The 13,387-nt window shown below is 51.2% G+C and overlaps 1 protein-coding gene across 11 annotated transcripts in view; it reads right to left on the reverse strand.

The window, feature by feature from the left end:
- Positions 1–13,387, reverse strand: part of TNS1 (tensin 1) — a 131,438-nt gene that overhangs the window by 40,533 nt on the left and 77,518 nt on the right. For 10 of the 11 annotated variants that reach the window (XM_014531039.1, XM_014531036.1, XM_014531033.1 and 7 more), the window contains one exon: positions 5,116–6,717. In XM_014531039.1, coding sequence (XP_014386525.1) covers positions 5,116–6,717 — 1,602 coding nt within the window. The remainder of the gene's footprint in view (positions 1–5,115; positions 6,718–13,387) is intronic. The other variant, XM_014531037.1, reaches the window with a different exon arrangement.

Here is a 13,387-nt window from a genome sequence, read left to right on the forward strand (position 1 = left end):
TCGATATTTCCTCATCGATGTTTCTAACTCTCTATCTCTCTCCCTTCCTCTCTGTAAAAAATCAATAAAATATATTTTTTTTTTAAAAAAAAAGAACAACTCCATCCTCTAGTTGCTAAGGTCAAAAACCTTGACTTTCCTGTATCTATATCTATCCTTCATTATTTCATGAAGAGGCATCTCACCTCCTGATTTCTTGCTCTTACATCCCACTGCTGGTCTACCTATAAGTTTTAATGACTCCACTTCAAAAATATGCCTACCATCTTGATCCAAATCAGCAGCCTCCTAACTGGTCTTCTTCCTTCCATGCAGGCCACACTGATCCTTTTAGAACAAGTCAGATGAAATCACTCTTCTGCCCAAATCCTTCCTAAGGCTCCTCACAACAAAATGAGCAAAAGCCAAAGTTTATATGATCACCTACAAGGCCCATGTAAGCTGGCCCTCATTCCCATGACCTCTCTGACTTCGTGTCCCACTACACTCCCCATAGCAGGTATACTCCTTTGCACTTGGTGTTCACCTGGCACGTTCCCTCACCACCCAGAAAAGCCATCCCTAACCATCCTATAGAAAGTGCAACCACCCACCCACCCTCAACCCCTCACTGGCACTTTGCTGCTTTATCTCCACGGCACTTATCACCCATCTGACATATTGTATATGTCTTTGCTTAATTTGTTTATTGTCCAACTCCACCATGAAGGAAAAGATTTTTCTTTGTTTACCACCATTTTTCCAGAGCCTAGAATAGCATGTAGCACTGATTAGGGGTTCATATTGGATGAATAATCGAATGGAGGGTTCTCAATTCAAGCTCCCAAAGCTCCCTATGTCTGTATCTATCCCTCATTATTTCATGAAGAGGTACCTCACCTCCTGGATGAGCCTAAATTATCCACCTAGGCTCCTAAGCCTATCTCCTTTTACTTTCTTAGAGACCTTATCCTATCAATTTCTTTCTTTCTCATCTGTTTTTTTCTCCCTCTAACCTCCATATTCTCTCTTTTCCTATATGTACAAAAAGTTCTAAATATCTTGCTACCCTCTTTAGCTACCATCTTCTCTCTTTTTATCACAAAACCACTCAGAAGAGTAGTTAACATGCTGTCTACACTCCCTCCCCACTCACTCTTTCCCTCAGTCTGGCTTCTATCACCATCACCCTACTGAAAATATGCCTTTGAAAATCACTGAGGCCACCTAATTGGCAAGCCCAGTGCATTTTTCTCAGTCCTCCTTCTCATGACCTCTCTACAGTGACATTGCTGCCCTTCCCCCCGCTCCTCCTCCTGGAAACCCTTTACTATCCTGACTTCTGTGATGACCCACAGTCCGCATCTCCTCTCACCAGCATGAACATTCATTCTCAGTCCACTGTATGGCCTCCATTTCCATCATGGCTGTTTTACCCTACGTTCTTTTCTCTGCATGCCCAGTGACACAGAGACATCATCCATGCCCAAAGATTTACATTTCACCTTTGTGAGGATGGCTCCAAATCTATAGCTCTTTCAGACTCCAATTCTGTATATTCAATTGCCTTTCATACATCTCTACCTACAGGCTCCACCATCACCTCAAACTGTTACCCTGAAGTCTTCATCTTACACTAAACTTGCTCTTTCTCCTAACTCCTGGCTTGTTAATGGAACTATCATTCTATTTCTATTCATGGAACTGCAGAATCATCTTTGATGTCTCCCTTTCCCTCACCCACTACATCCAATCAATTTGTAAACACCCACTTCTTGCACAGCATCCTTGGCATTCATCTCTTCTTTTTCATTTCCATGGTCAGCACCCTGATCCAGTTCCCATACCCAAGCTATCTAATATGCTCCTACATCTCCCAACTCAAAGTGTCTCCAAAACTACAGCTTCCTAAACTACATCTCAGATCATGGCATACTCTCCCGATTAAAATAAAGTTTCCTACACTGCCACTAAGTAAGTTTCAAGCTCTTTAGTCTGGCTTTTAAGACCAACCAGAGGCAGGACCCAGGCTACCTTTCTTGACTCCTATGTTTTTCTGTCTTCACTGTGCAACGTCTTTCTCCAATGACCCTATTCACTTTCCAAAATCCTACCCATTGTCCAAGGTTCTGTTTAAAACCCACACTCAACACAGAGTCACTCCAGTCTCTCTCGCTGATAGTGATATCTCCTATTTCCTCAATCCCACAGAACTTTCTCCATACTTCCCAATGACTTTAAAGTTCCAGCTCTTTTTTCCTCTTAATAAACTCTAGACTCCTTAAGGATAAGATCCACATCTTGCTCCCAACATGCATTGAAATCTCTATCTCTAGAGACATTTGAGATCAGTCTAGTCACAGAACTGGGATCATAAGATAACTTGATTGGACTCACCAACTCTGACTCTTATTTCTTTTTCTTGTCTTATTGCACTGGCTAGGACATCCAATACAATGTTAAATGATAGTGGTGATAATGGGTATGCTTACTTTGTCCCTGGCTGTGATAATATTTCTAATGTTTCACAAGAAAGTGTAATGTGTGCTACAGGTTTCTGGTACCTACCCCTTAATAAGTTAAAAAAAAACTACGTCATTATTCTCTGAGATCTAAGCTGAAATAAAGCATAAGGAGTTGTTGGATCAAAGTGGAAAGAACCAGGGACATGATACAGAGCATGGAGGATAGCCAAGTAGGAAAATGAAGACCTGAGGGAGAAAAGCCAGGAGAAACCAGATCAAGTTCATGGCCATGAAGACATTCTCCCTTAGATCTGAGCTTCCTGGGTTACTCATGTTAAAGCTTATGTTCCAGCTTCTTGTGGAATTAGAATGAGCAGAAAGAGGTGATGGAAATTTATCCTCCCTAGCTTCTAGACTATTCTGCACATTGATCCTGCTTATGTGCCTTTATCTACACTTGCATGGCAGACATCCTGAAGGGTTACTAAGGATCTGCTGACATAAAAAACACTGTTCATGATGGGCATGGACCAGAGAGACCCCTTTACAGGCCTGGAAACCAGGTATAACTGCCCCTCTATGCATCTCATCCCTTCTCCTGAGTCATACACAGTTGGTGGAAGAAATGGGAGCAGAGATGTGCCAATAATATCGCCCCTTTCCTATGACTTCTTGGCAGCCAAAGACCGAGCAGCTACGAGATACGGAGGCTGAACGCCAAGACCTCAGAAACTAGTAGGAGAGAAAAGGCTGAGGGGGGATGCACTACAAGATGGGTATCCTTCCTGAAACATTCAGGTATGCCTTCCTCTTGAGCTAGCTCCAGGAGAGCTATACAGAAGGGTTTTGTTAGGGGGAGGTAATTCATCTTGTTCCCCAGAGAAAAGTCCCCTGGATCCTACCCTTCATTAGGCTAGAGTGCCACTATTCCTCAGGCCACTACCCCAATTCTGTAAAATATTGAGAGGGCTCCATTCCCCTCCCTTCAGAAAACCAGGAGAAAAAGTCTGGACCACTCCCATGGAGTCTTTCTTTCACTGCTAGGGTTACAGAGCTACTTATCCTGTGTTTTGACTCTTGGGTAAAAGCAATGATGTGCTGCTAGACTAGCTCTCCAGGGGAGAGCCCTAATTGCCAGTTTCAATGGTGTAACTTCTTCCAAGTCATGGACAGTTGAGCTGGGGACTGTGCTCTGCTCTGGGTGTCCATGCCCCCACACCCAGGTCCTGGGCCCAGTCCAATAGCCGGCTGGCCTACTTCCCCAAACCCACCATCCATCCCCAGCAAGGGTGTCTCCCTCTCCTTGCAGCTGGCATGGTGACTCAGCTTCCCATAAATTTAGGAAAAAGGGGTGCAGGGCAGAGTCAGCTGCCCAGATTGCTCTTCTCCTCCCTGAGCTCCCACCACTCTATCAGCTGAGGAACTTGGCACAAGCCCCCTGCCCCCCAGCCTCAGTCTCTGGTTCACACCTGCCTGGGCTTTAGCTACATAACAAAATCAAGCCATAGGATTCCCCACCCGGTTTGAATGCCCCCATGAATGGTCATAGGCTTAGGCCAGTGGAAAAGAAGGGGACCCTTCCTGGCCCCCCCACAATATGGCCCGAACAGACTGCCATTTCTTGTCTTTATCTCTCCAATAAGCTCTTCCTATTGCTCCACTCTCTCCTCTCTCCAGAAAGATAAGCCCATTCACGTTCTGATAGGAAATGAAGCTTTGTTTCTCAGCATCTGCTTCCCATACAAAGCTGGTCCTAAAGCGAGGACCAACAGGACAACTGGACCAGAAGAGGGACATGGGCCTCATCCGAAACAGAGAAATATCCTGAAAGGACCCACCAGGGTTGGACACTCAGAGCGCAAGGGCGTCAGGATAACCTCTCAGGTTTTGTTATGCCCAAGAGGGAATTTGGGTCTATAGAGACCTCCCTCTAGCATTCTCTATGCCTTCCCTAAGAAACTGAAGTCTGAGTACAGAGAGCACTACAGGCAGTTACAGAGGGCATTTCCTCTCTCCTTGGAAGATATGTACTCCAGCCCCAAAGTCGCTACCTCCAGGAAGCTCCCCTGATTGTCCTAGCCCAGTGATGGCGAACCTATGACACGCATGTCAGAGGTGACACGCAAACTCATTTTTTGGTTGATTTTTCTTTGTTAAATGGCATTTAAATATATAAAATAAATATCAAAAATATAAGTCTTTGTTTTACTGTGGTTGCAAATATCAAAAAATTTCTATATGTGACACGGCACCAGAGTTAAGTTAGGGTTTTTCAAAATGCTGATACACCGAGCTCAAAAGGTTCGCCATCACTGTCCTAGCCAATAAGCCTTGCTTTCTCCAGGCTCTAGGGCTTTGGTCTCCACCTCTATTGCAGCACACATTGCACTCTGTTAGAATTACCTGTCCCTCACTAGACTGTAAGTTCCTTGAGGACAGGAACTGAAAGACATTGATCTTTCCATCTCAATGCCTGCTTTGGAGCCTAACAGACAATGAATGCAGGAAGGGATGACTAGTGTGGGCTCCTGCCAGCCTCTTCTCCAGGCTAAACCAGTGTCTGCTGAGGTGTGATGGCTCTGCCTGTACCTTCCCCCAGCTAGACCAAACAGGGAAGATATGGAGGGAATAAAGAGGGGATACCAGCACAGATGGTCCCTGAGGCTCTTACCTGCTACCCGGTGGGCCACCAGTCCCTCCAGGTTCAAGGGCTCCTCCTCCGGAGTTCGGGATGGGTCTGAAGTCACCTCCTTTGGTGGGAGCTGAGGCTGAGCAGCGAGGCCAGGGAGAGAGGTGGGGGGCTGCTGAGGCCCTGGAGGGCTGTGGTTGGTTGGAAGGAAAGCAGGCAAGGAAGAGGAGGAAGCTGGGCTCTTTGGACGGTAACTCTGGTTGGGCCCAGCCAGGCATGCCTGATAATCATAAGGTGAGTAAGACCTGCCCTGAGGGATGGACTCCAGGGAGGCTCGTGGGGCTGGCTCAGGGGTTCCCAAGGAATGCCCACTGGGGATGTAGCCAGATCTGGACTGGGTCAGTGGATGGGTCTGGTAGGAGGAGCCGGAAAGAGGCTGAGAGGAGAGCGGGGAGGCCCCAGGCCAGGCCCCAGGGACACTCTGGGATTTGTGCAGCGGGGCGGCAGCCGAGGATGGCTCTAGGTCCAGCATCAGCATGTTGAGGGCTTCAATGGACTGCTCGATCTCCTGCTGGGAGGCTGCCCTCGGGAACTCAGGGAGGCCAGGCGTGGGTGTCTCTGCCAATGGCTGGGGGCCGGGCCTGCTGGGCCGGACACTCTCCAAGTGGGCTCTTTCCTGCTGACGAGGAGGCGGGTGAGGCTGCTGCTGCTGCTGCTGCTGCTGCTGCTGCTGCTGCTGCTGTTGCTGCCAGGAATTGAGGCCCCTCTGCACAGCCTCCCGACTGCTTCCCCCCCGGGCTGGAGCTGGGGGCAGCTGGGGCTCAGTGTCCGGGAAGGACTGAGAGCGGAACATACTGCTGGGGTCATGACCATAGTGGGAGGTGGTCACTTGCTGTGACCAGGCGGGGTGGGGGCCCTCCCGCTGGTAGCCAGCTAAACCCTCCTGTGCAGAGTAGGAGGGTCGCATGGGGGCCAGGTGGCCCGCATGGGCAGGCACTGCCCGGCTGGCAGACTCATAGGGGTAGCCCCCACCATTCACCATAGGTTCCACGGCGTAGGGCTTGTCCAGGCCATTGGTCAAGGGGGACAGCGCCTCTGGGTAGCCCCCCTCACTGGTGTTGGTGATCCCATCCAGGGAAGACAATGTGCCCATGCTGCCCACGCTGTGCCCGTCCTGGTTGGGCAGTTCATCGTCCAGAATGTCTGTCTCCCGCTCAGATGCCAAGGCCCCACCGTTGACGTGAACCTGGGCTGGGACAACATGACGGCTGGCAGAGGGCACAGCAGGGCCCCCCGCCAGGCGGGACCGGAGGTGTTGGGTGTGGTACATATTGCCTGGCTTCTCTCGTTCTAAGCCGAAGCCACTGAGCAGGCGGTCCAGCTCGCGCTTCTCCTCAGGACTCAGGGCAACGGGGGCACTGGAGGGGCCGGGGGCAGGCTCATCAGTCTTGTCTGTCTTGGTGGAGGCTGTGGAGTTGCCAGAGTCACTGCTCACGGACAGGGTGTGTTCCACGTGGTTGGGAGTGGCCGACAGAGCAGGACGTGTGGCATTGACAGCCCCCGTGCTGCCATTCAGGGAGTCCTTCTTCTTCACCTTGGCATACAGGCTCCCATCCAGCGGCCCCTGCGTGTGTCCCACAACCTCTGCAAGAGAAAGAGCAGATGTCAGTGGGAAGCAGGGACATCATCTATTCTCCTGAGGAGAGGAGTAAGGGCTTCCATTCCCTGGATCCTAAAACCTCCTCTCAGTACCCTGCGATAGAGCGAGGTGACAGACAGGCAAAAGGACTAAAGGACCCATCCCAACACCCTGCTTCAGGGCCAGGCAGCAGATCGTAAGATTGGGCAGGAGGTCTTGGGGGTTAAGTCGCCCAGTCCAAAATTTGCCTCTGGCATCTTGCTAGCTTCCCAAGGACCTGGAAGTTCTGGACCAAAGCCAGCAGGCCCCAAAGCCAGTAGGCACATTCACTCTGAATGCTGGGGCCCAGGAAGGTTCTGGAAAGGGCTTGGGACGGGGGCAGGGAAGCATCTTAGAGAATGAGAACAAAAGGCAGAAGTTTTCATCGGGGAGAAGTGCCCCCTGTGTCATTTTGTCTACAGACAGCTCCAGGGCCCCCTGAGCAATACTTTCTCTGAAAGGAAAAAGTGAGTGCTGGGTGGCTCAAGGCCAAAGGGCTGACTCAGGAACGAAGAACTTCCCCCGCCCAGAGGAACTCAGTGATTTCACACCCTGTACAATCAGCAGCCCAACTCCCAGCCCAAGATACACACACACACACACACACACACACACACACGCACACCTTCCCTCACTCCGAGGCAGGCCCCCACTTGGCAAAAAAAAGTTTCTCCCAAATACTGCACAAACCCCAACCCAGACCCGATTCGCCCAAATACTGCACAAACCCCAAACCAGACCCGAACAGTCACACACACACACACACACACACACACACACACACACACACACACACACAAAACTTGGCACAAAGATGTCCAAAGACCTACATGCCAGCCAGTAATCACCCACATCAAATGCCCAGGTGCCCCCAGTCAGAAAGCACACTGTGGGTACATATATGCAAATACAAATAATAATCATCGGTACCATGCAGCCAAACACTTTGCTACATACTTTACACAAACATTGTTTCTAATCCTGTGTGTTAGGGAGTGTTTGGCCCATTTTAAAGATGGAGAAACTGAGGTTCTGAGAGGTGAAACTATTTGCAGACACATAGCACCTAGTAAAGCTGGGACTTAATATAAGAACTAATTTAAGACAATAAACATAAACTAAGTTAAAGTCAAAACTAAATTACAAACAGAGCTTCAAAAAGCACACAATTTTTATTATTCTACACTCACTGGCTCTCATATCTCACACATGCATACACACACAATAGAATGAACACACCATAGGCAGCAACACCCCAAAATAAATACTTAAATTTAAAGCCACAAACATTTCAGAAAACACAAGCTCCTCCCATGCCCCCAGATCAGCCCTGGGGCCAGAAGTGGCAACCTCTAAAAATAAATACTCATACAGAAACCCATGGCCAAAAACAAGTGGTCAGACAACCACAAAACAGGAACATCCTGATCGGCACACACACACACAAACCACAGGCCAACTAAATGATGTCACCGATAGAGTGGGAGCGCAGAGATGCCCGGCAAGCATCGTCCACACACACACACACACACACACACACACACACACACACATACACACACACCCAGGCCAGCAGCAGAACCCAAGTGACACTGGCCAGAGTGTTGCCACAGGGCTCACGGGGACGGGGCTGGTCTGAGTGGGAGAGGGGTTTGGGCTGAGATAGGTCTGAAAGTCCAGCAACCTGTGCCTTGTGCTGGGACCCCTTGCAGGCTGCTAAGAGGCCACTGCAAGCATAGCTGCCTCTCCCGCTCGTCTGTCCACACCCCTAAGGGGTTGACACTGGCAGATGAGAGAGCCTGACTCTCCAAAGAACTGGGTGCCTTGCTACACAAAAAAGCAGAGCCTCCAGCAAGCTGTTTCTGGAGAAAAATACTAAAGACAGGAGCCTCGCATCCACTCAGATTTCTGGGGGTGGTTCCCGTGAGGATGGGCCCCTCATACCAGTTAGTGGAAGTCTGAAGGGCTGTCTCTCCTCTCCGTGCCTAGAAAGCTGCTGACCCCACAGAAGCAGGCCCATTCCCGGGCCTGGGCCCCACTCGGCAGCCCACACCATGAGATGCCAGAGTGTTTCCTCCCAAGCCAGGGGTACCCACCATACCCTACACCCCCAAACCCTCAAGTCCCTGCTTGCCTGGTCTGGGAAGTGGGGAAAGCAACAAAGCAAAGGATGGGGTGTCCCATGCCTTCCCATTTACACTTACACAGAAGGCAAAGAGAGCACTGGGTGCAAATCTGAGAGTCCTCTCTCCTTCCGGGAGAAAGCAGACCCAATCCAGCACTTCCCTTGGGAGCACAAAAGAAGAGGTTTTGGCAGAAGAGCTAAGAAAGCATCCCTGAGGCTGGGAGGCAGAATTCACACTGACTCCCATCACCTGATATCCTGGCCCTGCTGGCCAGGCCCCACTCTTCATTGATTTTGAAAATGTCAATATTAAACGGATTCTGCCGTGTAATTTATCCCCACATGGGCTCCTGTGTGCAGCAACAAGGTCAGGAATGATAACTGCCAGGCCACTAAGGCTTAGGAAGAAAATCGAAGATGTGTAAATAGTGTAATTAACTCCTGTTTGCTTAATACACATGAAAAGGTCGATTTCTGCCCTCAAAGTAGGGCCTAGCAGCTCCTGGTCACCCAGTGCTGGCCGAATGCTCCAGGCTGTTCTGTAGCCTTCACTGATCATCTTCCTTTGCATACCAAGGGGAGAAACTAAGGGCAGACCAGTCCTGGGTCTGTCCAGGCCCTGAGAGGGCTCTGCTGTTAACGCAGTGCATGGGCAGGACCTGTGGAGCACCTACCCCTGCTCCTCCCATCAGAGAGGAAGGTAAGTGCCCCTGCTCCCCACACCTTCTCCCCATCCACCACGGCCACGCTAAGAGCTATTTACCAGGACCACAAGAAGCCGGAACACAAGGTTGGTTTCAATCTATTACGGCAGGAAGGGCAAAAGAGAGGGGCCGGTAGAGCAAGGAGAAGGAGTGAGAAAGACTGGGGAAGGAAGAGAGGGAGCTTCGAGGGGGGTGAGGGCTCTAAAGCTGAGGGCCACCAGATCCATCTCCAATCCCAGCAGATTCCAGGAATGGCCAGTTCAGGTAAAAATTGTCTCAGATGAGAAGACAACAGTAAAAGCGGGTAGAGGGAGGAACCTGCCTAGTTGGGGCCATGGGTACTGGCATGGATGACAATGGAATAGGGGGATACACTGCAGGGGAAACACAAGTTAGACAGGCCCGGGTAGCAAGCTCCCAGGCCCCAAGCCGTGCCAGCCTGGCCAGCCCGTCACATGGCCGTCTCCCTGCCCACTTCTCTAGGGAAGCTGACAAGTCCACAATCGGCTCCACTTGTTTTCCCTGAATATGTCTCCCAGTGCCTCCCAGCAGCTACTCCAAGCCCGGGACTCCACCCTCAATGCTGAGTTCCACTGCACCAAGGAGCCCTTATCCAGGGCGGCCGTAATCCAGCTGTGCGAGTCATGCTTTTGGAGAGCTCTGAGGAAAATCCCCAGCTGACTTGGATGCCGACCTGCTCCCCAGGCTCCCTCCAGTGAGCTGCTGGAGAGCGCATGGGGCCAGAAGCACAGCACAGGCCAGAACGCAGGAAAGCCGCGTCCAGCCCATCCACCTCAAAAAGAACGAAAGAAATAAACATGGGATGCTGAGATATGGATTGAGGGCAGGTGTTTTCTAATTCTGCTGTTCATGAGAATCTCCTCTGGGGTTTGTTAGACAATGTAGAGTCTGGGGCCTGACCTCCAAAGGTTTTTACTCATAGGTCTGGGGCGGGGCCAGGAAGCGGCATGTTAACTAGCTCTGTGGGGTCCTGGCGCACATGGTGGGTCACATCTTAAGAAGCCCTGACCCAGCGCTGAGGTTAAGGACCCTGGTTCCCTCACCAGTGTCAAGTGGGGAGGTCTCATTATGTAGATGTCAGGATAGGAGGCCCAACCATGAAGGCTGAAGGGTGGCAGCCTGCTAGACGGCAAGAGAAAGGCTCCTTAGCGATGACTCGGCGAGGAGAGACTCCTCCCTGTCCAGCACCAGGCCTGATTTGAACTGTGGCTGATTTATTAAGGTTTTCAGGATGGGACCCTTCACGATAAAAAGTCCTTTGAGTCCACGTCCAGCAGGATAACAATTCATTAAAATACATTACCCGAAGCAGTGATGACCGACTGTCATGGAGGAAAATCAATGCCGTCCAATAGCAGAGGCACCGTGCCCACCCCGGACACAGGCGGTTTGGAGGCAGACAGGGGCCCTGGCAGGTTGGGAGGGAATCTGGCTCCTTAAACGTGGGAATGCGGCATCAAAGGCCATATGTGTCTGGGAGGTAGTGAACTTTGACAAGGACTGAGGCTTGGCCAAGAGGCAGCCAGGGGAGTAAGTTCTAGACATGTTAACCCTTTAGCCACAGACTCCCCCCAACTCTGGAGGGTGCCAGGCTGGGGTTAGGGCTAGGGCTGCTGAGAGGCAACATGGGAGCCAGAGGATGGGGCTGAGTCCCAGGGAGGCCACAGGGATGTGCTTCTGGAGAGGAGACAGAGGGGAGGCACCCCCTCCTGACCCCCCTAAGCTAGACACACCTATCATTCAGAAGGATGGTCTCCATCTAAATGGCCAACTCAGCTTGTGTCAACCACTTAAACTCACAGAGCCTGGCCACACAGACTAAAAAGCCAACTTGCAGGTTTGCTGAGCGACAGGATTCAGGAGCTAAGTACCTTGAGGTAGGCCTGGAACATCCTCCTCTTTCCATTTCAACAGCTCTCATCACCCACAGGATAAAGCCCTACACACCACACCCCCTGCTGAACACACCAGACCTTTTCATCATCCGACTCTTGCCTGCCTTTTGAAGCCTAACCTTTGCTGTCCTCAATACCTTAAACACTCCCCCTCTCTACTCTTACTGCTTATATGCTCTTTCCTACTCTGTGCCACATGCTGTTCCCTCTCCTGAAGGCCCTTCCTCACCCTGCCTCCGCAACTCCCAACCTCCCTGGCAAACCTCTTCCTCCTCCTTCAGGCTCAGTTTGAGCTTAGCCTCTCTCCTGTAACACTCCAGAGCCGGATAAACCACGTTCCCACTGCCCCTTGTAGATGTCTACTGGGAACACCGATCACGTACTGGACAGTCATTGTTGACAACCAAGTTTGTCTTCCCCACTAAGCTGAGAGCTCCTTGAGGAAAAGCCTTTTCTCTCTCTGCCCCCAGTGCCTGGTTTCCAGACGGTACCGTTCACAATGTGGTCTATGTGAACAGCACCTCTTGGAGCTCAGTGCATAACCACCATGGCTATACAGGATGGCCCTACAGAGCTCAGTGCCTGGCACACACTAGGTGTTCCATAAGTGCTTCATGCACTACATTAAATAGCCCAGAAAGATTTCTAGAATCCTGTCAGTCACTGAGACACTCTTCTTCCACTGCCACCCAGAAAAGTGAAAAATCAGGGGTTCAAGGTGGACCACAAGCTTCTCCCAAAAGGAAGAGAAAAGAGAGGCATTCTACAGAGTTGGTGGTAGCACAGGCTGGGCACAGTGGAGGTCCCCATAAACTGGCTGAGCCAGAGCTTACCCCCTGGCATCACCCACAGAATTCCCCAGCCATATGCCACTCTAGGAGACATTAACTCTCTTATGCCAAGGACCCCTTGGGATAGTTAATGAAAGCCTAGACCAATTTCCTAAAAAAATGCACAAAAACACAGTTCTTACGCATAATTTCAGGGGGTTGATGGATACCCCAAAGTCCATCTATGCACCTTACATTAAGATGAGCACATTTAACAGAGAGGGCGCTGCTTCTGGGGACCCCTCTCTGTCACCCGGGACTTCTGTGAAGAATGTCAGACTCCATCTGAGAGGAATGGGAGAACACACAGAAAGGAAACCCTTCCAGCTGGAGGAGCTCATGAAAGGGTCCAGTCCAGAGTGACCCCCTGGGTCTTCACTGGCCCAGGAGGGTGCATGTGAAGAGGGGGTGAGGATGGAGAGTCAGTGCGGAACCTCAGCCCATGGCTCAAGTTTGACCTGGGGTCCTCCTGAGACACCCTGGCAACGGCAGCAGGGACCACCTGTGGCCCAGTCTTGGCCTCCACCCATGCTGACCTCCCAACCCCATAGCCAGCTGGGGACTAAGGTGGCCCTTAGGTCATCGCAGCTTGCAGAGGGGTCTGGAACGTCTCGAAGTGGGAACGGGCTTCCCAGAGCTTCAGAAGATCAGCAGCATCAGGGCTGAAGAAAAGCCTCTGAAGGGGACCCACAGAGGAGTCACAGCCTCTGCCAAGCAAAGAGGCAGCGGACAGGTGCAGCTCAAAGAACTTGGTTCACGTGGGGAGGTGTCAACTGATGCCACACTGACAAGCATGGGCCTCGGGCCCTGTGGGCGGGGACAGATGGGTCCAGGCTTGGCACAGACACCTGTCTTTCTCGCTGTCTACCAGCGCTCAGAGGGAGCCCACTGCGCTTTCAGAGAGCAGACAGAGAACAAGATTCTCCTCAGGGCTGCTATCAAGTCCCCTGTACAAATGGCCTCGCCAGTTTACCCACAGACCTGCCTCCGTGGGCCCAGGGAGGGTGGGTGGCAAGTGCCCCACCCCTGGCCATTCTGCCGATAAAGAAAGGAGGAGGCAT

This window comes from Myotis brandtii, unplaced genomic scaffold (assembly GCF_000412655.1).
Source record: "Myotis brandtii unplaced genomic scaffold, ASM41265v1 scaffold79, whole genome shotgun sequence".
In the NCBI taxonomy this organism is placed as follows: Eukaryota; Metazoa; Chordata; class Mammalia; order Chiroptera; family Vespertilionidae; genus Myotis; species Myotis brandtii.